We start from the raw sequence: 24,003 nt of genomic DNA on the forward strand, positions 1-24,003 counted from the left end.
AGTCAGAACACGAAGGTAATCAATGTGCACATCTGATCTTTTTTTAAAAAGCATACTAATCTGAGGAATTAAATATGACTAATATTTATAGTAATGCTATAGAGGCCCAGTAAAGTCAGGAACCTAATGAGCTGGTCACTGAACACACAGTACAAGGCTCCCTGAAAACCAAACTAGTAATGAGGCAAGGCTACTTGAAGACTGGTAGGAGAAGCACACGTTCAGAGGAGTGAAGTAAGTTGTCCCAAGCTACACAGTAGTTAATAAACAGGAAGAGCTTTGCTGTTATCAAAACTCATGCTTACATGGTGTTGTACACATGTTCAAAATCAATTTTAATGGCTCGAAGCTTCAGTACTAAATGAGCCTTTGATTAATCCTAAACACGTTCAGTTCAATAAACTTGTACTGTTAAGAGTTGGTTATGAACTGAAATTTTGTTATTTAACTGTTGAGTAAAAAAAACTTGGAGTAGTAATGTTGTTGTGACTGATAACTGTTTTCTCTTCATCTTACACACTAACTTGAAAAAAACCCCCGTCTCTGTGTCAAACTTGCTTAAATGACTAATTGTCTTGGTTTAACCCCAGCTGGTCATGAAGTACCAGGCAGCTGCTCGCTCACTCCCTCCTCACCCAGAGCAATGGGGAGGAGTCTTGGAAATGATGTAAAACTCGAGGGTTGAGATAAGAACAATTTAATAATTGAAACAGAATAAAAATGAAAGAACAACAATAACTATGATGACAATAACAGTTCTAATGAAAAGGGGAAGGGAAAGAATATCATCCAGAGGGAAAGGAAGAAAGGAACACATGGTGCACAGTGCAACTGCTCACCACCCGCCCATGCCCAGCCAGTGCCTGAGCAGCGACTTGCCTGCCCTGGCCACCCCCCTGGGTATATATACATATATATATATATGACATCCCATGGTATGGAATAACTCCTTGGCTAGTTTGGGTCAGCTGACCTAGCTGTGTTCCCTCTCAACTCCTCGTTCCCCCCCCAGCCTTTTTGCTAGCAGGGCCCAGACAACTCAAAAGTCTCACATCAAAGCCAAAACAGAGCACCACACTAGCTCCTAAGATGATAATTATGTCCATCCCAGCTGAAACCAGGACACTAGTGTACATACTTATTTTCCCGGAAAGGGAGTTGATAGTTTGAGGCTTATTTGCTTTGTTAGCTGCTTCCTTTTCCAACACTTGCAGAATGTGTTCTGTTGAAGCTATGGCCCACATGGGAGATGAAGGGAATTATGTGGTCTAGAGGGCTTGGGGTTGCAGTAGCTTCATGTACGTGCAAAACTTCGTGGGAAGACTTCAATTTCTTTACAGAACTGGTGGCATCAGCAAATGGGAACCAATGTGTATGCGATCAAAGGATTTGGGTGGTGGTAGAGGACTTCTGTATTGACTGAAGGAAGATTTGTGGTTCCAAGAGCTCTATGGGCAGGGCTTATATGAGCTTCTCTTGGAGTGAACCCCATTCCCCTCTCCAACCCCAGAAAGGGTTTTGTTTCGGTTTGTGTGTAACAGAGCGCTGTCCACAGAGACCTTGTGTACTGGGAGAGGTAAGATCCGTGCTGAAAGCAGGACTTTCTTATCCTTGAGCAGTGCAGGAACAACCTGTCTCTGCTGCGTGTCTAATGAAAGCCTTGCACAGCCTGAGCCTAGGCTTTGATGGATGTCCTTAGCATTACTGCAAATAAGTACTGAACAACATATAAAAACTTCTATGGTATAAACATGGTCCCATTCCCATGGTGCTTCCTGGCCCAAAGCAAAGGCATTTTGGGGCTAGTAACTTTTCTAACGTTGGCAATCGTTTTTTAATATCAGAGCTTTGAAAGTGTTCTGTCTGTGGATAAATCCTGCCTTGGGGACATAGCGTTGTTTTCCTTTCTTTAATTATTTTGGGGGGATTAAAATCTTGCTGTTTCTGAAATAACCAATGAAGCTGGTGATCCACACTGTAAAATTCAATTTCTATGCCAGATGCTAAGCAAATAATCACATTCTAATAAAGGACGAGCAGCTCAGTTTTAGAGCTGGGAGCCTGCAATCTGCTATGACCTCCATTTGTCGGCAAATATCTTAAGCATGCCTACAAATTGTACCTGTCAGAATTATTTTTTTCATATGTTGCATTAATTTTTCTGCTGACTTGGTGATTTATTTATTTTTTTTAAATGACCATGTAGCATTTAAGCAGGATTCTGGGGTGCGAATACTGGCCAAGATATTCATTTACTTCATATTGTTTAGCAAGGTTAGGGAACACTTCCTAATTTTTATGATCATGCTTTTCAGCAGTGTTTTTATGTAGGCCTCTTGAGTGATTTTTCTTCTTCTGTTCCTTACCAAAATAGCGTCTTTAATTATGATTCAGTAGAGACAGTTAATTTCTCTAACAAAAAAGGGTGTTTGCTTTCTGAGACCCCACTTCAGTTCATTACTTTGTATTTAATTTAAAAGGTTCTCTCTATATTTTATTGAGCATGTAAACATTACTATGACTTTTATTCCTGTTGTTAACTGTAGACTTTATGCTGCTGGTTAGTACAGCAGTTAAAATAGATTGTTACTTTAGCAGTCCTTGCATGACATGTCTTTTACCTTGCTCATGAGATACAACTTAATCTGTGTATGATCTGCTCTACTGTTACAGTCGGCACATGAAGATGTTAAGTAAAATAAATGGACTCCTTGGGCGCACACACACACGCCCCCCCTTCCATTTCATTTATTTTCTTCATCAGGACAACATAGATCACTGTGCTCCTCAAATGGCGATTATAACTCTTGAGTTTATTTATACAGTTGAACCAAATTAGAAAAAAATACTAAGAAACCTGTATGTTGTTGAATTCCACCACACCTCCCCCTCCAGTTTCACAACAGGAAAAGATCCATCCACTTACCATTTTTCTGTGGTTAAGAGCTTTTTGGGAGCGTTTGGGACATAGAAAGCTTCTGCAAACTTTTTTTTCTTTCTGGGTGTACTTTTGTCCTTTTGGAAGATAACCTATATATATATATATGTACAAAGAATGAAATGTAGCAGTGGACTTCAGCTTGCAGTCAACACACCTGCATTCTGGTGTTTGTACACAGGTATTTGCAAGAGTGCTAGGTGCCTGTGCTTCCCTTTAGGTCACCGTAGATCTAGTCAATATCTTGCTCTTATTGCTTTAGTATCCGAAGCTCTTCACAGCCTTCTCTTTTCTGTTGTCACACCCCTGTCATTTCTTACTCAGTATTCAGGGTTATCTCATGCCTCCTACCTCCATCCTACACATATTTTAAAACAAGCACCTTCTCAGTTTCCCCCATGTTGGTATTTCCTTTTAGACGTTTAGCCATGTTGAACTTGAGTTGATGATTAAAACCTAATCCCTCCTTCAGCCCTCTTATTGACCTTATGCCTTTGTGTGTGTCCCTTGTTACTCATCTTTGCCATAAAGTCTACAGAAGCACAGTAGCAGAGCATATATTAAGACTGCTGTCCACTATGCATTCCAATGTCATCTAGCTGTCTCCCTGTGCTCCTCCATATGCTAATGTGTGGGGGTTTTTTCTCTTCTCTCTTTTAAAGCAGGCAGCCTGTTTTTAGCTCTGCTTGTCCAGCACCCACTGCAATAGCGCTGCAGCCCAGAATTAGGATTTATGGGCACTGCAGTGGATACAAATAGCTTTAATAGATTGTTAGGCATACTCATTTGTGCAAGTTTGTTGTCCTCTATTACTGGCACAATAAGGGGAACTAACTTCTGTCTTGTGATCAAGCAATGCTATATTTAAGCCGCTTTTTGTTTCCTGCGTGGATAGGTCCAAGTTAAATCTCTGCCTGTCCTTTTAGTGCAGGCATTGAACCCTATGCTAAGATAAAGGTTTCCACATTGCATCTATTTTGTATTGTCAGAGTAGATATTTTTTTTCTTCTGAAATATTTGCAGTGTCTCTGATCTGTGGTGCATGATGTTTAAAAAACAAGTCGGTTTCTATTTTTCAGGAATTCTTTCAATTCTCCCCTGTTAAGCTCAGAGAACAGTCAGTTCCCAGTGATGGGCCTGGAGTGAAATAGGCTACCCTTTGCACCCAGCCCATTGGCACTGGTTGCTGTCACTTGTGTGCCTCAGCATTGCTGAATTACCAGCAAATTTAGTTCCTCTATCCTTAAAACCAGTTTGACCTAGGAATTGCAGATGCTGCGGAATACCCACTTTTTAATGTTGCGATGGTAAGAGTTGGTGACACAGGAGAGTTAATAATTTGTGATGTAAAGCATTTGAATATTAATCTATTACTACTTTTCAGTGTGATTGTATTGTAGTGACAGGTTTAAGAAAAAAATCTAGCTTACTGCTTAGTGGCTTCCTAAAGAACTCAGGGAAACGGGGGCTTCATGCTCTACTGGACTGAGTGTAGGTCTGGGAGACAGGTACATGCAGTTCTGCTGTTCCATTGGCCTTAGCCCTGGTACTGTACAGATGTCAAGTCTTTCCATACCTCCTTCATTCATGGAAATAGCTATGTGTGTACAAATGGAGAGAGGTTGTAGACAGGTGCAAGGGGGTTACAGAACTGTCTGTACTTCTGTTTTAGCAATGTCTGTGATGCTTTTGAGGGCTTTCATGTTCTCACCTATGTGATCTGATTGCATAAGCATCTTGTGCCCCTCGAAGAACAACCTATGAACTGAGGGACTGTAGTCACTTACCTACACTGATTCACTATCTATGAATGTGGTACCTTCCTGGGTGGGAAACTGGTTATCACAGCTCCACCCCATTGTGATGTAAACTGCTAGAAACTGCTTTCACAACTGATTTACAGATGCGTTCATTACAGATGTATGATATTTCAAGTGTTTTCACTGATGCTGGAAAAGTTTGGCATACTCCTTAGAGTATATTATATCTGCCAAAAATTTCAAGAAGCAGTGTGATTATGAATATTATTCAACTTGTAAATTGTGTAACTGTCCATCACTTCCAAAAGGTAAATTGCAACATATATTTGTGGGCAGGTGATGTTGGGGTCATGGAGACCTGGCTGTGTTGAAGGGACCTTCTCTTTCCTCATCAGTCCTGTCCTAGTATATGCACATGTGTAGTACAGAAGGAAGGAGTGGATAGTACGTACAAGAGGGAAGGGGGAGAATGACCAAAAAAAAAAACCCCCCAAAAGTAAAAAAAACCCCAACAATAAAACCCATTAATTATCATAATGAAGAATCTTGAGTCTAGAGTTCTCGTGGTTGAATCCTAATTGTGCGAAGTCAAAGGATCATGTAGTGTATATAGTTATGAGCTTCTTACAGGAGTAATAGCCTTGTAGATTAATTTCCTGTTGAAAGATATACATTGCACTAAACAGTGCTATTTTAATGATGTTCTCTAGATCAGTCCTCAGCAGATGTGGCTAAATAGTGCGCAGGCAATATTCTCTTTCAGACAGCTTAGCTACAAACAAAGTCACATGGCCTGAGAGTGCTCTTTGGTAAGAAAATTCTCCAGATCCTTGGTTTGTCTTAAACTCTCCAAGAACAAGTGGTCTGTTTTAGGGCTTCCTTCAAGAGAAGACTGTGTTAAAGGGTACTTACTGTGCTGTCAGTGTTTGAAGGGGGAAATAAGTAAGAAGGCTATGTGCCTGAAGTCTAAAGGAAGAGGAAGCATTGAACTAGGATTGAGCTTGTTTGGATTTGTTCTCAGCTCTGCGGCATGCTTCCTGAGACTAATCATTTAAATCTTGTTTCTCTGTTTCTGGAAATCATAGATGTTATTTCCTGTCCATTGTGTAGTTTATATTTGTGCTGAAAAGCTTTATAGGCAAGGATTGGCTCAGCTCTTTTTGTTCGTGCTATCTAGTCTAGGACACAGTGAGGTCCTGACCTCTTTTGTGACACTTATGTACAAAGTGATACAAATGATGACTAATTTAAAATATTCATGCTGTGTTGATGAGACTATGGTGTGTCAACACACTGCGCCATTTTCCTGAGCCCTGCTTGTTGAAAGAGTGTAAAATGAACCTTCTGTAAGCACAAATACAGTACCAAAACTTCATTTTTGTATTGGTTCTGGAACCATCCCTTGTCCAGTAAAGACATCCCTGCATTATTTGTCTGAGAGCAGAGACCAGCTCAGTGGCAGACCTGAATCTGTTAGTTCAAAATCATGTTTTTACTTCTGTGTAACACAGATTTGTCCACTCTCACCCATAGACTCCCTCCTCACACGGTCATGCAACTGTGGACATGTGAAATGGTGCTACAGGCTCTGTACTTGGTGGTCCACACAATAGGTACAGCTAGCTGGTAGATCAGAGCATCTGCTTGCCTGCTGTGCCTGAGGTAGCAAGTCTAGTAACAGCCTGGCAATGCAGGAGGTGATGCTCGACTTGCAGGCTGAGGTGGGAGGAGTGCTGAGCTGTGCCACCTTGCAGGCTTTCATGTTCAAGGACACACGCTGTAGCATCGCTGTAGGACCTGTGCCCCCTCAATGTCAAAGACTCAACAAGCCAGAGGCCTTTTTTCCAGGCTGTCAGAGATGGCTCCATCTTGTGTGTTGGCAGAGGGTGAAGCTCCAGGTGGGTCGTGCTCGTTTTTAGGCTTTTAGGATCAAGCAGAAGGAAGTGGGGCTGGTTTTGGCAGAGGGGATGTTTAATAATAGAACACATATAGAACTGGGTAGGATAGGAATTTTGTGCTCCAGTGCTGAAGATGGTTTAGTGGGCTACGAGTATTTAAAATACTTCTGCCTCCTGGGAGAATCTCAGACTGCCTTATCCTTTCTTCCTTCCAAAGTGGACGTATTTCATGCCATGTGTTTTCTCTTATATACTACAATTTGAAAGTGAAATCTTTTCTCTTTTGAAGCTCATGACGAACTACAATGCACATCCAGAACATGTGTTGGTACAGATTTAAAATTTCATTTGCTAACTTATGTAGAGCTATTTGAAGCCCAGTGGTAATGGGGTTACCTTTTCTGGTTATATTTTGTGGGCTCTTGTAGCAGTATATGGAATTCTGGGGCTTAGCAGACAGTGGCCCTATACAATGGGTTTTGCCTTGTGGTTGCAATACATCTTCCCCCCTCATCCTATTGACATATATTTCTTTCTGATATTTGCTGTATCAGCAGCTGATGTAGTGATGCTGTCTAAATGCAATGTCTAAAATGCTTTGAGATGAAACATGTTACAGTATTATCATACAATAAATTTTTTCATGGGTACATGTTGCCTTAAGTATTTTTGCTAACGCAGGTGTCCAGAAGTGTGGCAAATGAGCTTTGCCCCCAAACTTTCACTATTTTACTGAGATGTTGTGGTATGAATCAGAATTACAGGAGGTCTGTATACTTTTCCGTGAAAATAAAGGGGAGGATGTGGAGTTCATGAAATACAGTGACCCAGCTGAAGATGTCTTACTATTTTTAGTCTTTTAATTACATTCAGTCATCTTTGCACACATCAGAAGAGAACCAGTGAACTGTGCCTTCCAGTAATGCTGGGTTTGGGTAGTTAAAGCTCCATGCAAACAAAAGTGTCCTTCTCTTTAAAAGCAAGATTGGTCTGTGGCCCCATTTCAGCTGCTGTTCCTGTCACTGCCCCGTCTGCTTGTGCTCATTTTCCTGTTCTAGCTGCCTGTGTTTTACCTCATTGTGCAGACAGAAGAGAAGTGGGCTGACAAATGGGGAGGTTTAAGGTAAATGGAGTTGGTTTCTCTATGTCAAAACCTGGCAGTGATCATAAGACCGATCACCATCAGGCCAATCTTAACAATTGCGCAATTTATACGTGTGAAATAGAGCATACTTCATAAGAAATACTGACTTTAAAAAGGCATGGTTAGCAGGTGGTGGTAAGACTGCAAAGAGATACCAAATGAGGAAATAAGGTTTTTCAGAAAGTGACTCTGTTGCGTGGGAGGGAATAAATGAACTACAGGGAGAAAACAAGCAAAGTCTCAGGTTGATTATTACAAAATATCTGGAGCTGAAATATCTGGGCTAGCCAAAACGCTTTGATTTCCCACCCCCACCCCCCTTCCCCCCTTGAGTGTCATCTGTCTTGTCAGTAATTGCAGGTGAGGATTTGTGCAAGTGGCCAGACCTCTCTGCATTGGTGGATCAAACTAAATTCATGCTGGCTAGTGACATCTTTGAGTTCAAATTTGTTGTGTTTTCACCAACTTGGAATTACGGTGATTTGTCTGAAATTTCCCCATCGTTGAAGACTTATTTACAGCTTAACAGTGGTGAATACAGCAAATTTGTACAAGCTGCTGACATGCAGTGTCATGCCTAGATGTCTGCAAGTTCAGGGAGTGGTGGAGAGCATGTCTTGCCACAGGCAAATTAGAGGCTTTGCCTGATCAGTGATTAAAACCCAATGCCATTCATTTTCTAGAAGCTAGGCTCTTGCCCTTAAGATATGTATATGTATGCCTAATGGGAGGCTTATCAGTGTCTCTAAAAATCCATTTGTGCTAATGATTCACTGAGTCATCAAACCCATTAGTATGGCTTGGCTTCTTCATTTTATCTCCTGAAATTCACTTTTGATTTTTTTTCCTTAAGAGTAATGTTGTGTTAATTGGCTGGCATGCAGGAAAGCTCCTAAATGGTACACTGGTCAGTGGAAGTAGCTATGTCTCAAGTCACAGAATGATTGTCCTGATTGTTTCCAGTTTTCTTATGGAGTGATAAGAGGAGAAATAGCAGTAGTGAAGGCACAGAATTCTCACTTTGAGAAGCTGGTTATCATCATAAGTTAAATATTATTGTCTTCCTTAGAGCTGATTTGTAATTGTTTAAAAATTGAAGGTAACGTGATTTTGTTTGGTTTAGTGGGGTGACTGATTCTCACTGTAAGGATAATGAGTGGTTCCTGAAATTTTGGCTGTGGCTCCTGAGACTTTGGGCAACAGCATGTGGTATTGGATTAGCCAGTCTTGAAACAATACGAGAACACTGGTGCTATTTGCATATGGTACTCGGAGAAGAGGAGAATAATATTAGAGAGATTACATGGTTATTTCTGTATTTAAATGTTTCTGTTACAGTCCCATTGGTACAATCTGTACACCTAGGGAGATTAATTCATTCCAAATTGAATGCTTTAACCACTAAATCGTCATCTCCAGCTGGCACTGAAATAAAGTGATTTGCATCATCTGTATCAGCAGGGAAGTGTCACCTTTGTTAAAAAAAGAACCACTGACACATAGACTTAATTATCTATTCAGAGTGCAAGCTAGCAGCTGAAATGTAGTGACTTTTCTCCAAAACCAAACCAGATATTTAAAGAGGCATGATCAAAATCATGCTTCTCTGGAAACAGTAACTTCTAAAGATAGCTATAACTGATCTTAAAAAAAGGCTTGCTTTGTGGTTTATATTATGTCTCTTTTATATAATTGGTTTTGCTGCTTATCTGTTGTCAGTTTTCTCTTGTCTTTGTAATGTGGCTGAGAAAAACATCTCTTTAATAAAGGAGCAAATCCTTGTTTCAAAGCTGTGGAAGTTGGCAGGTAGACTCACACTTATGGTAGCTCGGTCTTTGAGCCCAACTAATGTGGTGCGATAAATCTTCCACAGAAGCGCTGAGTGGTTTAGATTGTAAAAGCTATTATTATTCCAAATGCTTTTCCTTCTTGTCAGTCAAACCACTAGTTTGAAGTTTGTATCAAACCCTCTTAAGATGATGTTAGGTCAAATAGCACTGGAAAATGAATCTAATAAAATGCTGTTGAAGAGCTGCTTTTTAACTATTTAGTGTGTGGCGTGTTGTTAGTAGTAAATGCAGCTGCAGTTTACATTCATAGAGAAGGCTGTTATTTTAATTGAGGGTGTTCAAAGTCTGTGCTGGAGAGTCAGAAACACAGAAACTGTGGCGCCTGCTTGCTCTTGCTGCTGCTGGGGCTGACCCTGAGCAGTCTTGGCTGCGGGACCTGACCCCAGCCTGCCCTGGCACTGAGATACCACTACATCCATCGCTCTCCCCGTGCTCCATGGTCTAGTAGTGCCTGTGGGACTCTTTCCCAGGACAGCTTTTTGAAAGGGGCGGCAGGATTACGTATACAAGTCCAGCTGCAGGCCAGAATCCCATGTGAGAGGTCTCTTTGCTGGACATTCAGCTCGTTTTGTTCTCGGCAGAAATTTTAACGTTGCCCCTTGTTAAGCGGCGTCAGGTGAGACGAGGCAGCGCTACGTGTGCGGGGTGAGCTGTGTGCAGCTGTCCTGGAGCCCCTTGCCACGGCCGAGCCCCACCACTGCCTCCTGCGCTCCCGTTACTTCTAACCGGAGCTGCTGCTGCCGCCCTTCGCCTGCTGCATCCCAGGTGGTGCTGGAGGAGGAGAGGCTGCCGGTTATCCAGGCAGTGATGCTAGGATTGTGGGCGGGAGCAGCTCTTCCCCCCCTTCTTTCCCCCCCCACCCCCCCCGTTTTTTTTCCCTTGTCTCCTCTCCTTGTCCTCCCTCTCCTCTCCCGCACTCAGACTTTGCCGTCTCCGCACTGCAGCTCCCCGCTAGCCGGGAGAGCCGCTGCCGGGCCGCCAGCCCCGCCATGCCCCCCGCCCCGCCGCCCTAGGCGAGCTGTCGGGTACCGCTGGCGGCGGGCGCCCGGCGGGCCGGGGCTGCCATGCGGCAGGACAGGCTGACGGGCTCGCTGCGCCGCGGGGGGCGATGCCTGAAGCGGCAGAGCTCGGGCGGCGGCGTGGGCACCATCCTCAGCAACGTCCTCAAGAAACGCAGCTGCATCTCCCGGACGGCGCCGCGCCTGCTCTGCACCTTGGAGCCAGGTAACCCGCTCCCCCCCGGCTGGGCGGCGAGGCGGCTGCAGTCCCGTAAGCGGCTTAGCGGGGAGGGGGGGGAGCGGCCGGGGCCCGGGCCGCCGCCTCCCCGCGGGGGCGGCTCAGCGAGGAGGACGCGGCCGGAGGGCGATGAGGGCCGCGGGTAGGCGCGGGGCGGGGCGGGGCGGGGGGCTGCGCCCCGGCGGCGGCGGCGGCGGCCGACACCGGCTTGAGGCAAATGGCCGCGTCTCGCCGGCCGCCGCTGCGGCACGGGCTGCCTCGGCGGGGCCCGGCCTGCGTGAGGCGCCGCGGTCGCGGCCTGAGGCGCGGCGGCGTGTACGGAGCGCGGCGGCGGCGCTGCCTGGGCTGGGCCGGCCTCGGGGAGGGCGGCGGGGCCTGCGAGGTCGCCCCGGGCTGGGGAGCGGGCGGAGGCGGCCCCGGCGGGGGAGCCAGCCCGGCCCCAGCGGGGAGGCCGGCGGCGTCCGCGGGCCGTGCGGGGCGGCAGCACGCTGTGCCCTTCCCCGGGGGGCCCTGCCGCTCTCCACGCGCGGCGGACCGCCGCTCTGATCTTCAGCCCTCCCGCCTCCTTTCCCCGCTCCTCCCGGCCGGCCTCGCCGCGCTTTTGTGCCGTTCGGCGGTGCCCGGTTCCCCTCTGCCCCCGGGCCGCCGCTTTCCGCCGGTCTCTCCGCGCTGCCCGCCGCATGGCCGAGGCCGGGGCGCTGCGGCTCCCCTCAGCCCCGCCAGGCCTCCCCCCTGAACCTGCCAGCCCCTGACTTGCTGGAGACCCCTCCTCCCGGCCAGCCTTTGTCTGCCGTAGGGTGTTGTCTACATTGGCCACCGAGCCTTGCCTCGGGGGGAAGGCATCGGCTTCCTGGCGATCTTGCCTGGGTCCTGCTTCAGTACCAAAACCTTTGAAGGACCAGGGCTCTCGGCAGAAGCACTGATGGGTGATCGTTACTGAACGTTATATTCCGGTTGCCTACCATCGAAATTGACTCGTTTGGGTTTTTTTATGAAGTACTGGAAATTTACAACGTTAGATCTGTTACTCGCAGCTAAAATGTTGATCTGTTGGCTAATCCTAGGCATTTACGAAACATGCAAGCCTGGCGTCTACTGAAACAGAGCAACACATAGAAACGTGTCAGATTCAGTTTCCCATTGTACTAGCTGCGTGTGCGTCAGGCACACAATGCTGACCTTTTGTGCTTGAGATGAGTTTCAGGTGCTATTATTATTAATAAGGTCTCAGATATATGCTGGTATAGGTTTATAGGGTTGCTGTTATCAAGATTTCCTGATTCATAATTCACGCAGACCCCTGCTCCTACAGTTCTCTTTTAAAATCCCATGTAACAACATTATTTGGACAATGACATTCTTTTACTTACACTCCCACAAAGATCGGGGGAGATGATCACAGGCATAACCACAAATGCTATAGTCTTAAAGCTAGGAAATCCCAGTGAGTTGGGGTTTCCATATTGTTTATACGTAAGTAAATACAGTAATGGCATTCAGGGTGCATGCTTTCATAGAGTGATGGAGATGGGGCACCTAGTGAGCCCTTAAAAAATAAGCTGAATGAAGTTTTCTTCTGATTTTCTTAGTGTCTATATCAGCTGTCTTTGTGTTGAGAAGTTTCTGTAGACTGCAGATTTCAGGTATGCTTTGATAACATTTCAGTGAGCCCTGGCTCCTGACGGAAGTGATTTCATGCAGAGTTACTCAGAATGTTACTTTTATTTCTGATTTTGAAGATGAAAACCTACATTTAGAGATAAATTACAATGCAAGGCTGAGAATCTTCCTGAAACAACAAGCAACAATAAGATGGTAGTTTACATTGCCACTTTTTCCCCTCAGCTTGGACTCCCACTGCACACAAAGCTGCTTCAGGCCTTTTTCCTTGTTTGTTTTTGTTAAAATATTTATTTGCTTTCTATGGAAGAGGTTTCAACATCTGCTTTTAAGTACAGCCAAGAACCTACAGCGATGTGCTTTGTAAGTTTGAAGCTATAGCTTTATAGCCCACATATGTGCATCTGAACAGATCATCTTCCTACGCTTTTTCTGGTTTAGTATTTAGGAAAAAATTCTAGACCGTGCTCCATCATTTTGTTTAATGTTGCTGGGGAGTGGAGATTTGATTCCTTCTGGTAGGTACTTTGCTGACCACGACAATTTTCTCGCCTCTTGTGGCACTTTATGGGGTCCTGTGCTACATTTTGATGATACAGTGGGAAGGTTGCTAGGGTTTGGGAATCCTTGGGGTATAATCTTCCCTCTTTTGTCAGGTGTCATCATGTATTTTACATGGAAAAGCTAATGGGATTGGATTATGTGGGATTTTATCTTTCTCTCTCTTCGTTTTTTTTTTTTTTGCCTTCCCTTCTTAGAATAGCTTTTCTGTAGTGGTTTCTGGTGACCTGGTTGCAAGGGAATTGAACAGGCCTTATTTTGGCATTCCTCTACCCTTCAGAAATTTGATGGGTGCCAAACCTGTGTACCTTTATGTGTGCTTGTATTTGTGGAGCTAATAATTCGTATGTGTTCCCAATGCATTCCTGCACACATTAGGTATGAAAGTTGAAAGTGTATGACAATGTCAAATGACACTATAGACCAACTGGCTTGATGTAAAAGTGTGGAGTTGTACTGACAGCAGTTACAGTCCCCAAGAGTAGGAACTACTGTTGCATATATGGTACATGTCTGCCAGGTTGTCCATGCAGAGTAGCTGCGAAGAAAAGTTCCCATGAGGATGCAAGGGGCCTTTTCTGCAAAGAACATGTGTTTATGTAATGGCCCAGAGATAGAGGATTGACAAAAAAGGGAAAATCCAGTGACAATGGGTGCAGAAGGCCTGTGTTAGGGTTGAATGGTTGTAGAGTACTGAGGGGGGAGGAAGCTGTTGGGGAATCTAGGTTAGTTTCTGGGGAGGAGGCAACTGAATGCAGAATTAAAGGGAATTGCTGGTAAGATGTAGCAAACAATGAAAGTGTAAGGGAGAAAAGACTGTATGTGGAAGAAGGCACTGAGGAAAAGCTGGTCATGATCCAGGCAAAAGTGGACAATGTGAAAAGGATGGGACTGAGTGCTACAAAAAAAAAAGGGGGGGGGGGGGGGAGCGCAGGGGTGGGAGATTTGTTGGGAAAAGGGGAATTATGGAAATAGAAAGGTTTGGAAAGCCAGGAGAGGTTGGAGTAGGGATAGGCATTAATTTCCTTGAACTGCTACAAGTCCAAGGACAGATTCAGTGAAGAGTGCAGAAACTGCACATAGCAAGATGGTTCTTGTGCCAGAAATAACAGGCAATGAAATGCTTCTCCCAGCTTGCTGGTTGCCTTCCTGAAGATGCCCCAGGAAGTTCCTGGGTGGATATAGCCTTTCCTTGCATTGTCTGTACTGTTTGTGTTGCAGCTTTTTATTTTTTTCCCCACTTGCTATTGAACAAGGTTTTGGTTTTAGGAAATGTAAATTCTTTAACATGGATAGGAATAAGGAACCATTCCTGTATGGTGTGTGGCTCGCTCCTTGTGGCTCTTCCCCTTCCCTGTCATAAAACTATTACATAATTTGATTTTGGGAATATTTCTAACTGAGAACAAATAAGGGAACACCAACTCTGTGGCTTCTACAAGAAGTTACAGTGAATGGCCTGACTGAGAGATTCCTCACCATACTCAAGAGAATATGCCGTGGAGTCTGGTGTTATCACATGATGTTATTCTCATTTCTAGTAATTATCACACCTGTCTACACCTGTCCACATCTTCTGTAGATGGAGGTTCAAAGGTCTCATTTCATTCTCATTTAGTCAAGAGAGACAGCTGTCTGGGCCTCTGTGTAATGGTCATGATCATGTAAATGATAGATACGTTTTGCCTTACTCTGAGGTTATATTTTATTGTGCTTGATCTTGTGCAGACTTGGCTGTGTTTGCTTGCATCTTTCTTAGGAAGCTTATAAGACAAAGAGAGAAGTTGTTACTGGGATCTTTAAGTCTTGGAGAATTATGACGTTATTAATATTTGGCTGCTGAGTTGGAAATCAGTACGTGATTATTTTGGAAGGCTGTTGTTTCTTTGCTACAAGGCAGTGTTAGACAACATGTCAACATCTGTTACCTTAACAAAAGGGGTTCTTGGACATGATATCTTTTTGTATGTATTAGAGTTTTCTAGTACTTGCCACTAGACTGCTTGGGAGTGAGACTCACTTTTTTGCATTTACAACAGACATGATGCAATTTCATCGTAGTAGGTTCCAGGCATTGTTACATTGCTTTGAGTTATTCTGAAGAGATTTATCTATTGAGTCCCTGCTGAAGTACCATGGAGTTATGGGGAAGAATGCTAATAAACAGTTACTACCAGGAATAACTATTAATCCTGTAATGTTTTTCAAGTGATTTCAATTATAGTTTAAAGCTTTCGGTTTTCTAGATCTGCAAACATATCTTTTAAATCTGAAGCAGGCAAATGAAAGAACCAGTCCCCAGGTCTCAGTGATGCAGTTCTAAAATGCTAAAAAATTCTAAACAATGCTGGGGTTTTGTGTGAATTTTCTTTCTTTTCCCTCTCCCCCACCAAAAGAAAAAACAAACAAACAAAAAAAGCCTTGAAGGAGAAGGCTTGGTCTTTGGATATATATTTACCAGGCAGTAAGGCTTTTAAATTACTTATTACCACTTCAGTATGCAAATGCTGAAAGGCATTTTACATTCCGTAACTATCAAATGCCGCTATAGTTTAGATTTCTGTCAGACTCATAGGCATAGTCGTCCAAAGCACTGATATTACTGGTGAGTTGATTAGTGTTGATCTCATATACTTAAAACCTCGCAGGATTAAAATATGTTTGTTTTTTATACTTGGCTATTAAAATATGTATTAAAAATGTTTGCTTTGATGCTCTAGAAAGAGGAAAAGCTATGCATAACCTAATTTTAGCTATGGAGCAATACATAATATTAAATTACGGAGGAACAATAGAGGAAGGCTTTATTCTTTATGCCGGGAGACTGGCGGGAGGGGAGGCGGTGCGGTGCGACGCGGCGTTCAGCACCCGAGCTCGGGACAGCGGCACGGGAAGGACCCCAGCCCTGTGCGTTCGCGGTGTGGGATGTAAAGCCAATTAAAAGTGTTCCTGTTCTTCGTGGTATGGCACACACCAGTGCCACAGTTAGGATCCAGCGTGGGCCAAACTCGAGATCCTATTAGTTTGTGTAATATTGTGTTTTATAGACTATTAGCAGGCATGCTTTAAAACAAAAATAGTTGTCTCATACAGCCCAAATAAAATCTGAGCTTAAATGAGAATACCGACCCAATGTACTTTATATTCTGAGGAATTGAAGAACCCTGATATTGAGTAATAAAATAATTTTAGCACCCCAAACTTAGATATTATTTTTGAGTGGCTTAATGTCAAGAAGCTGAAATAGATGGACAGAAGCTGTCTCTCTATATTTTTTTTCTGTGGATACATATCATGGTTTGCAGTATAAAAATACAGTTTGTAGAATAGTGAACTACATGATTTTTAGTGAAATGAGTTGTGCTGAACTACATCATTAAAGAGGGTATTACTGCATTTTAAAAACATTTTGTCTGCGCATTCCTTCACAGTGGATTCAAGGTACATGTTAAGTCAAGAATTCACAGAAACAGTTTGAAATGTGGTTGTTGAAACATGTAGCTGAAATCTTGAGGTTTTTCAATTGTGGGGAGTTCCCCCGCCCCCTTCTGAGCTAAATGAAAATAACCATGTTTTGGTTTTGTTTTGTTTTTTTCCCTTTTTGTTTCTAGGGGTTGATACAAAATTGAAATTCACTCTTGAACCATCTCTAGGTCAAAGTGGTTTTCAGCAGGTAATTAAATTCATTTTTCTCTTGAGTTTATAAAGGACTAGGTTCTCTTCAACCGAGGTACTTGCCCTAGTTAAAAAGTGCATCTGTCATCATAATGTCAGCATATTATTTGCAGTTGCATCAAGAACTGTTCCATTAATATTTGGAAAATGCAGTAGGCTTTCATTGTTTACTCAGATATCTCATAATTCTTTGTGTCCTAGAATATTATATTTTTGTTATATCATTAAGTAGTTAATCTATATTTTCCCTGTGAATGGATTAAGCTGTTAAACTCTGAAATGTGTGCTGTAAAATGAAATGAATGTGCATGTCTGCAGTGTTGGAAATGTTGCTGTACTGTTCCATTAAACTAATGGGGGATTTTACACATTTTTGGATGCTTTTGCTTTTAGTGGCATGATGCACTCAAAGCAGTGGCCAGATTGCCAACAGGCGTACCAAAAGAATGGCGAAGAAAGGTAAGTAGACCTGTATGCTTTGTGGGACAATATTGCCTGTGGATTTCTCAGGAGAGGTTATTGATAATAACATCAATATTATCAGAGTTTTTTAACAAATATTTGGACATTTTAAGTTGTACTGGTGATTTTTCCTATTTTACATTCTTCAGTGATAACTTCACAGGGCAGCTGGAGAGAATGAGGTGACAGGTAAAGATGGTGTTTTCAATAGTTGTGTTCTTTCTGCTTGAGGCTTAGGTAACTTATTCTGGTACAGATGTTACTGCTTCATTCTGTCAGTCTCAAGGAATTGCTCTGGTGAAGCTGCCCCCGCAGCTGAAGATAACTGAAAGGAGAGAAAATCTCCAGTGTAGGCTGTCAAACTTATGAAGGTGAAATTGATAGATGCTAGTGCTGACAAGAATGCTCATAGAAATGTTTGATGGGGGAAAGGCAGATGGGCTAAATTAGGAAAGTTGAGTCACGAGTGATGTAGAATGGTAGAGTGTGCCATTAATGGGAAATTGCACTGAGTTAGTGTAGAAAAGGGTCCAGCGGGATTTTGCTAAGCTTACTTTATTTCTTTCTTCAACAAGATTTGAAGTTCCCTAGCCTTAAAAAAAGGCATGTCTATTCATCGTTTCTATAAAACTGAGTGACATGATCTCAGCTTTAAAAATGCAATTTTGATAAAAATACTTTTAAAGCTTTATAAAATATATATCATTCCATATATTTTTGATGCATGAGATTAATTTCCTTTTCCTGTTTTCTTTTTGCTGTCTTTCTAAACTGAACTGTTCCTCTTTACAAATCAGTGGGGAATAGTGCCATCATTTTCCTCACATCACTATGATTTTTTTAATCTCTAACTCCAGTGAATCATTATATCAATCTAACAGCCTTTTTTCTTTCTGAAATGTTCTTTTCCTACACCTCCAGTAAGTCTCTCAGACACTTTTCTGTGGTACATGAGTGGCAGAGGTCATAGAATCACAGAATGCTTGAGGTTGGTAGGGACCTCTCTGGAGGTCATCTGATCCAACCCCCCCTGTCCAAGCCGGGCCACCTACAGCACATTTCCTAGGACTGTGTCCAGATGGTTTTTGAATATCCTCCCAAGGAAAGAGACTCCACAACCTCTCTGGTCTATCTGTGTCAGTGCTCTGTCACCCTCACAGTAGAAAAGTGTTCCCTGATGCTTGGATGGAACCTCCTGTGTTTCAGTTTGTGCCCATTGTCTCTGGTCTGGTCACTGGGCACCACTGAGAAGAGCCTGTCTCTGTTCTCTTTGTACCCTCCCTTCAGGTATTTATATAAATTTATGAGATCCTCCATGAGCCTTCTCTTCTCCAGGGTGAACAGTCCCAGCTCTTGCAGCCTTTCCTCATAGGAGAGATGTCCCTTAATCCTCTCACTGGCCCCTTGCTGGACTCTCTTCAGTAGCTCTGTACCTCTCTTGTACTGGGGAGCCCAGGACTGGGCCCAGCTCACCAGGTGTGTCTCGCCAGTGCTGAGCAGAGGGGAAGGATCACCTCCCTCAGCCTGCTGGCACCACTCGCTCTGCCTGATGCAGCCCAGGAGGCTGCTGGCTGCCTTTGCTGCAAGGGCACATTGCTACCTTGTGGTCAACTTGGTGGCCATCAGGACCCCCAGCTCCTTCTCTGCAAATCTGCTGTCCAGCTGGGTGGGATCTCCAGCATATACTGGTGCAGGGGTTGTTGCTCCCCAGGTGCAGGAGTTTACTCTTCGCCTTGTCGGGGTGCCCTTGGGCTTATCAGCCACTTCTCCCAGTTTTGTGTCATCAGCAGACTTTCTGAGGGTACACCCTGCCACATCGTCTAACTTGGATCTCTGTCTTTTGCTTCTGATTCTGCCCATCTCTGTGATTGCTTACATGTGACCACATGATGCTAACCAAAAAAAGTAGCATTAAGAAAATGAATGTAGTTTTTCTACTGCCATTCCCCTGATTTCCCAATAATTTTGAGATTGATACCAAAATAAAGGAAGCATTTTGTGTTGGCAGCATGCTGATTGCTGCCTTTGCTGGAAGCAGAAGGGGCAGGGTGACATCTGCATTATTGCTGTGGCATGTGACATTTGTTTTCTGGGGCTGGCAGAGAGATAAAGAATCCAGTCAAACAACATCAGTAGGGTGTCAGCAGTGCCAAAGGCTGCTGGGAGGCAGAACAACAGCATTCCTCTGCATGGGTAAAAGCGTAGGAAGGGACATTTCAATGCAGAAAACATGAGGTTCTGGGAGCTGTCTATAAATTCCTTCATCATGTAACTGTCTAAGTGTTTAAATCTGTGGGAAGTGTCTGAATTGCTTTTCTCACTTGAGTGTGTTAGTGGCTGATATAAAACTCTACCAGTTTGCTTTCATGATTTCTTTCAGTTTCCTGAAGAGAAAGATCCTTGATTGTTACTTCTTGTCATTGTATGATCTGTCACGTATCTTTCATGGTTCAGGAACCTTTCAAATGTTTCATAAAGGTCCAGCCTTTGTCTTAGATACATATGCATAAATCTGTTCTGGTAATTATTAGGCTTTAAAAATAGTCAAAATGTTTGTTTTCAGAACTCCTTGTAGCACCAACAGTTTAGGAAGTGCTCTTACAAGAGTAAGTTGTTCTGATCCAAGTGATCCTTTCAGATCAGTCTCAGATGGTTAATAATAGATGCTGTTTCTTCTGCAAAACTGATCAGAAGAGACCTCTGCTGAAGAGAGGCACCACTGGATTCCTTTTGTGGGGTTTCCAGGAGATCCATGGTTGAGTTTGAGGAAAGCCTGCAGCAGTGTTACCTTTCTATAAAACTCCTTTTTGGTTATGAGGTTAGAAGGGCTGAACCAACTTGGAGGGCCTCTGTGGATTCAGTTTCTGAAAATAGACTTGCATCTTTGTAAGTAGTTCACAGACCTGGACACTTAATGCTGACTGTTTCTTTCCTTTCTGTTTTCAGGAGTAAGGTATTGCTTTAATAGTGCAAAAATTCGTTTAGATACAGTCCTCTTCTGCGTATTTTGAGTCTAACAGCAGATGACATATAAGTGACACTGATAAGGTTCATCTAACTGTCTATATTGAAACTGTTCATATTTTACCTAAGAAATAATTAATTTTGTTGACTTGCCTTGTGTATTTCTAGGTTTGGCTGACTCTAGCTGATCAATACTTACACAGTATAGCCATTGACTGGGATAAAACTATGCGTTTCACATTCAATGAAAGAAGTAATCCTGATGATGACTCTATGGGCATCCAGATAGTAAAGGTAGCTAGCTAATTTGTTATTTTATTTTAATTTGTTAGTGAAAAGTTGAATTATTTTTTTAATAGATAGAATTTGGATTTATTTTCTTTGCAACTGCTTTGGCAAAAATAACATCTTAATTCCCTTTGGCTTCTTTGGTCCTCCTTCTGCACTGGTCTGGTTAGTGTTAGCTGGGGAAACAATTGCTATTAGTGATTGGTTTTTTTCCTCTATTTTTTACTTTTTTTTAATTTAAAGAAATACTGGCGTTTAATAGAGACAAAGGAACCTAAGTTAGGTTTTTCCCTCTTCTCTATAAAAAAACACAAATGTTGTTAAAAATTATGTTTTAGAATATAGCAATTGAGCAAATTCAGTTATTTTACGTGAGTGAAACACCTTTATGTATGTTTCTCAGCTAATTAGTGTTTAATATTTAAAGCAGTGGGCAGTTTTAGGGAAGAGCTTAATAGATTTGTATTGCAGTGGTGACTTAAATATTAGTCTATTTACCTATTCAGGAGGTATCACCCTCTTTAGGAGAGATTGTGTTCTATAGTCACCCTGATTAGAGTACACAGAGCAAAATGCTTTGTGTTCCTGATTATTACAGTTGTCATCTGTACTTGGTAATTTAAGCTTTTAGATATTACTTATGAAATGTTAAACGTTGTAGTAGTATATATTTTTTTTTCACTTATAGCTTAAATATGAAGGACACTGTTTCTGGTTGGGTTTTTTGTTTTGAAAACTTAGTTGCTAGTAGATCTTTTATAACTTGATAAAAACAGTTGCCCTATTTGTTCAATTAAGCAGCTGTTACATCTTGCCTCTTTAAAACCTAGATACATGTTAATATCTTGCATGACAACATCATATGAACATCTATTAGGTAAATTGTTTACTTAAGAGTTTGCTGAACCTATTTCTCCTCTTCAGTAAGCTAAAGGTTTACAGATTAAAAAAGAAACATTGTCATCAACTTTAGGAATATGTATTGGGAGGGCGGAGGTGGAAGGAAAACTGGGACAGGAGAGAGAAGTAAAGGAAAAAGGAAAATGCACATCTTTTCTGTCTGTTCTTGGGTTTGGGCTTGTTTTTTTTCTTTTTTTCTTTCTCCTTCAAAGGACCTTCACCGAACTGGTTGCAGTTCTTACTGTGGCCAAGAGGCAGAGCAAGATCGAGTGGTATTAAAACGTGTTTTGCTGGCTTATGCCAGGTGGAATAAATCTGTTGGCTATTGTCAAGGATTTAACATTCTAGCTGCACTTATTCTGGAAGTAATGGAAGGCAATGAAGGGGATGCCCTGAAAGTGAGTAAATTTTTTTTTTTCAGTGCTGAAGATTGCTTTTAGTTAGTGAACTTTAGAATAAATCAGTGCATGAATTTTGTAGACAGCTTAAAAGAGCAGGACTCAAAGAGGTTAACCAATTTATATCTGCAGATTGTTTGTTATCCTGTCTGAGCTAGAATGAACAGTTTGATTATTATCACTGCTAAGAGTTTTTTCAAACAGAAACAAATGAGGGCTTGGTCATAATAAAAATAAATGGGACCACTGCTACTTGCTCTAGAGTATCTTGTCCTGTAATCCCAAATCTGCTGCCAAACACCATCGATAGCTGAAACCTTCAGAGTCCATTATCAGCCTCCTGTGTGGCAGTAACATGCAAGGCAGTTAATAAATTTGCTGTATTTTAAGGCAAGTTCTTGGAAAACACAACATAAATATTTAAAGTGAAAGTAAATCACTTTGAAGCTACTTTCTGGGCTACATTAGTCATACAGCTTTTTGGTTTTTTTAGACTTTTTCTGTTCTAATTAATAGAAAGCTTTGTGAACTTTATAATATGCCAGAAAATAGAAATGCTGTTTACTACAGATGTGGTTAAGGATTGCCAAGATCATGTGCATATTTCCTTGCATAAACTTGCTCGTATGTGTGAGCTGGGGTCAAATTACTAGAAGGTGACTGTGACTGGGAGATACTGAGCTGTTTGTTTTGCTTTAAACAATATTTTAAATATGGCAAATAATTAAATTCACTGAGTCCTAAAATATAAAGCTTGTAGGAGTCCAGCTAGCTAGGCTAGTATTTAATACTTCATTCTAGAAAGCTGCCTCTAGTAGGAAGAAAATACCATCATATACCTATTTTATATCAGTAAAATTTTCTTTCAGTTACTCTTGCTAAAGATTCCTTCAGTATTTTTAATTACTATTTGTCACATTCTAGTGTGATCTCATACTGTCCAGAAGCTCCCAAAACACATTATGATAATACAGGAAATATGATTGCCCAAGGTTTATGAAGTCCAAATTGATTATAAGAACTGTGTGCATCCTTATATTACTAAGTTGTCTTTTACTGTGAGCGGCATCAGGCTCCTTGTGCTAAGGAGACAATGGAATGGCACCAGACTGCCTGGGGAAGTAAAGCACTGAAAGCTGTTAGCACCAAAATGGGTCTTAGGTGGCAAAAATAAGAATGGAAAATAATGTCTTTTCCAAGCTTAATGCGTGCTTTTGCAGGGTTGGAATTTTCCCAGAAGTGGGAGGGAAAAGGGAAGTGGGGGGAAGGAACAGGAAGGGGAGGGGAAAAAAAAGGGAATTGGGGAATTAGCATTTGGCTGTTTTGTTGTTGTAGTCATTGTGCCATCTAAAGCAAATGATGAGTGACTTCGGAACAGCTGCAGAGGCTGTTGCCTGTAAAGCTGCCCTCAGGATTGGAGCTATGGGGAAACTATGTTTGGATTATTGCAGAATCTAGGAATTAAGGGAGCAAGGGGATTCTTGGGGCTTGCCAGTCAGGTCCCTTTTCTGGGAAGGATGTTATAAACAAAAGCTCTGTGTCTGGAAAGTGTCTCCCAGAGGCTGGGAAACAGCTGGCACTACTGACACCATGGAGCTTTAACTGCAGAGGACCCAACATGGGTAGCTTCAGTCAATGCCCAGCCAGGGATGCTTGAGTTTTCAGTAGTTGAGGCAAGCATGTATAAGTTAAATCCCTGAAGAACACCTCAAAGGTAGCCTACTGAAACTATGGTAAGCAAGAAAATCACAGTGTGTATATGTAGAAACTATCAAAGTAAGCATAAAAATCTCAGATACTGAAATGTAAAAAGTTTTTTTCTTGCACGTTATTGTGGGGAAATATTACAAAGTCAAATAAAAATAAATATGTAGAGATGTGTCATAAAGAAAGTATCTATTGCAAACTGATAAATACCAGCTTTTCTAAAAAAAACCCCACCATTCTCAAAACAATTCACATGTCAATGAAACAGAATGGACTTCAGTGTTGCGAAAAATTTTCTGTTCTTTCCTGCGCTTTCATATACCTGAGATTTCTGAAGTAATACCACTCAGTGGGAAGGGAGCAAAAGCCTTTTTAAAATGGTTTCTTTAACATAGGGATTTATGGCTTATGTCATAATTCTTCTTAAGAAATTAATAAAGACACAGATAGCATAGTTGTAAGTTAATGTTGCTATATTAAATTGTTCTTCCATTGGCTGAAATATATCTGAACAAAATACAGTGTGTTTTTAAAAGGCAATAAGGTATACCCAGTATTCAGCAAAGGTTAGGGAAGGCATCTGACAAAATATGAGACTCCAG

The 24,003-nt window shown here is 42.2% G+C and overlaps 1 protein-coding gene across 7 annotated transcripts in view; it reads left to right on the forward strand.

Moving 5' to 3' along the window:
• Positions 1 to 24,003, forward strand: part of TBC1D30 (TBC1 domain family member 30) — a 59,055-nt gene that overhangs the window by 14,381 nt on the left and 20,671 nt on the right. For 4 of the 7 annotated variants that reach the window (XM_040595147.1, XM_040595148.1, XM_040595149.1 and 1 more), the window contains 4 exons: positions 16,619 to 16,680; positions 17,076 to 17,141; positions 20,277 to 20,402; positions 21,509 to 21,694. In XM_040595147.1, coding sequence (XP_040451081.1) covers positions 16,619 to 16,680; positions 17,076 to 17,141; positions 20,277 to 20,402; positions 21,509 to 21,694 — 440 coding nt within the window. Of the gene's footprint in view, positions 1 to 10,513; positions 10,815 to 10,905; positions 10,969 to 16,618; positions 16,681 to 17,075; positions 17,142 to 20,276; positions 20,403 to 21,508; positions 21,695 to 24,003 lie in introns of those variants that run through there. The other 3 variants (XM_040595150.1, XM_040595151.1, XM_040595153.1) reach the window with 2 other exon arrangements.

This window comes from Falco naumanni, chromosome 5 (genome assembly GCF_017639655.2).
Source record: "Falco naumanni isolate bFalNau1 chromosome 5, bFalNau1.pat, whole genome shotgun sequence".
Classification (NCBI taxonomy): domain Eukaryota; kingdom Metazoa; phylum Chordata; class Aves; order Falconiformes; family Falconidae; genus Falco; species Falco naumanni.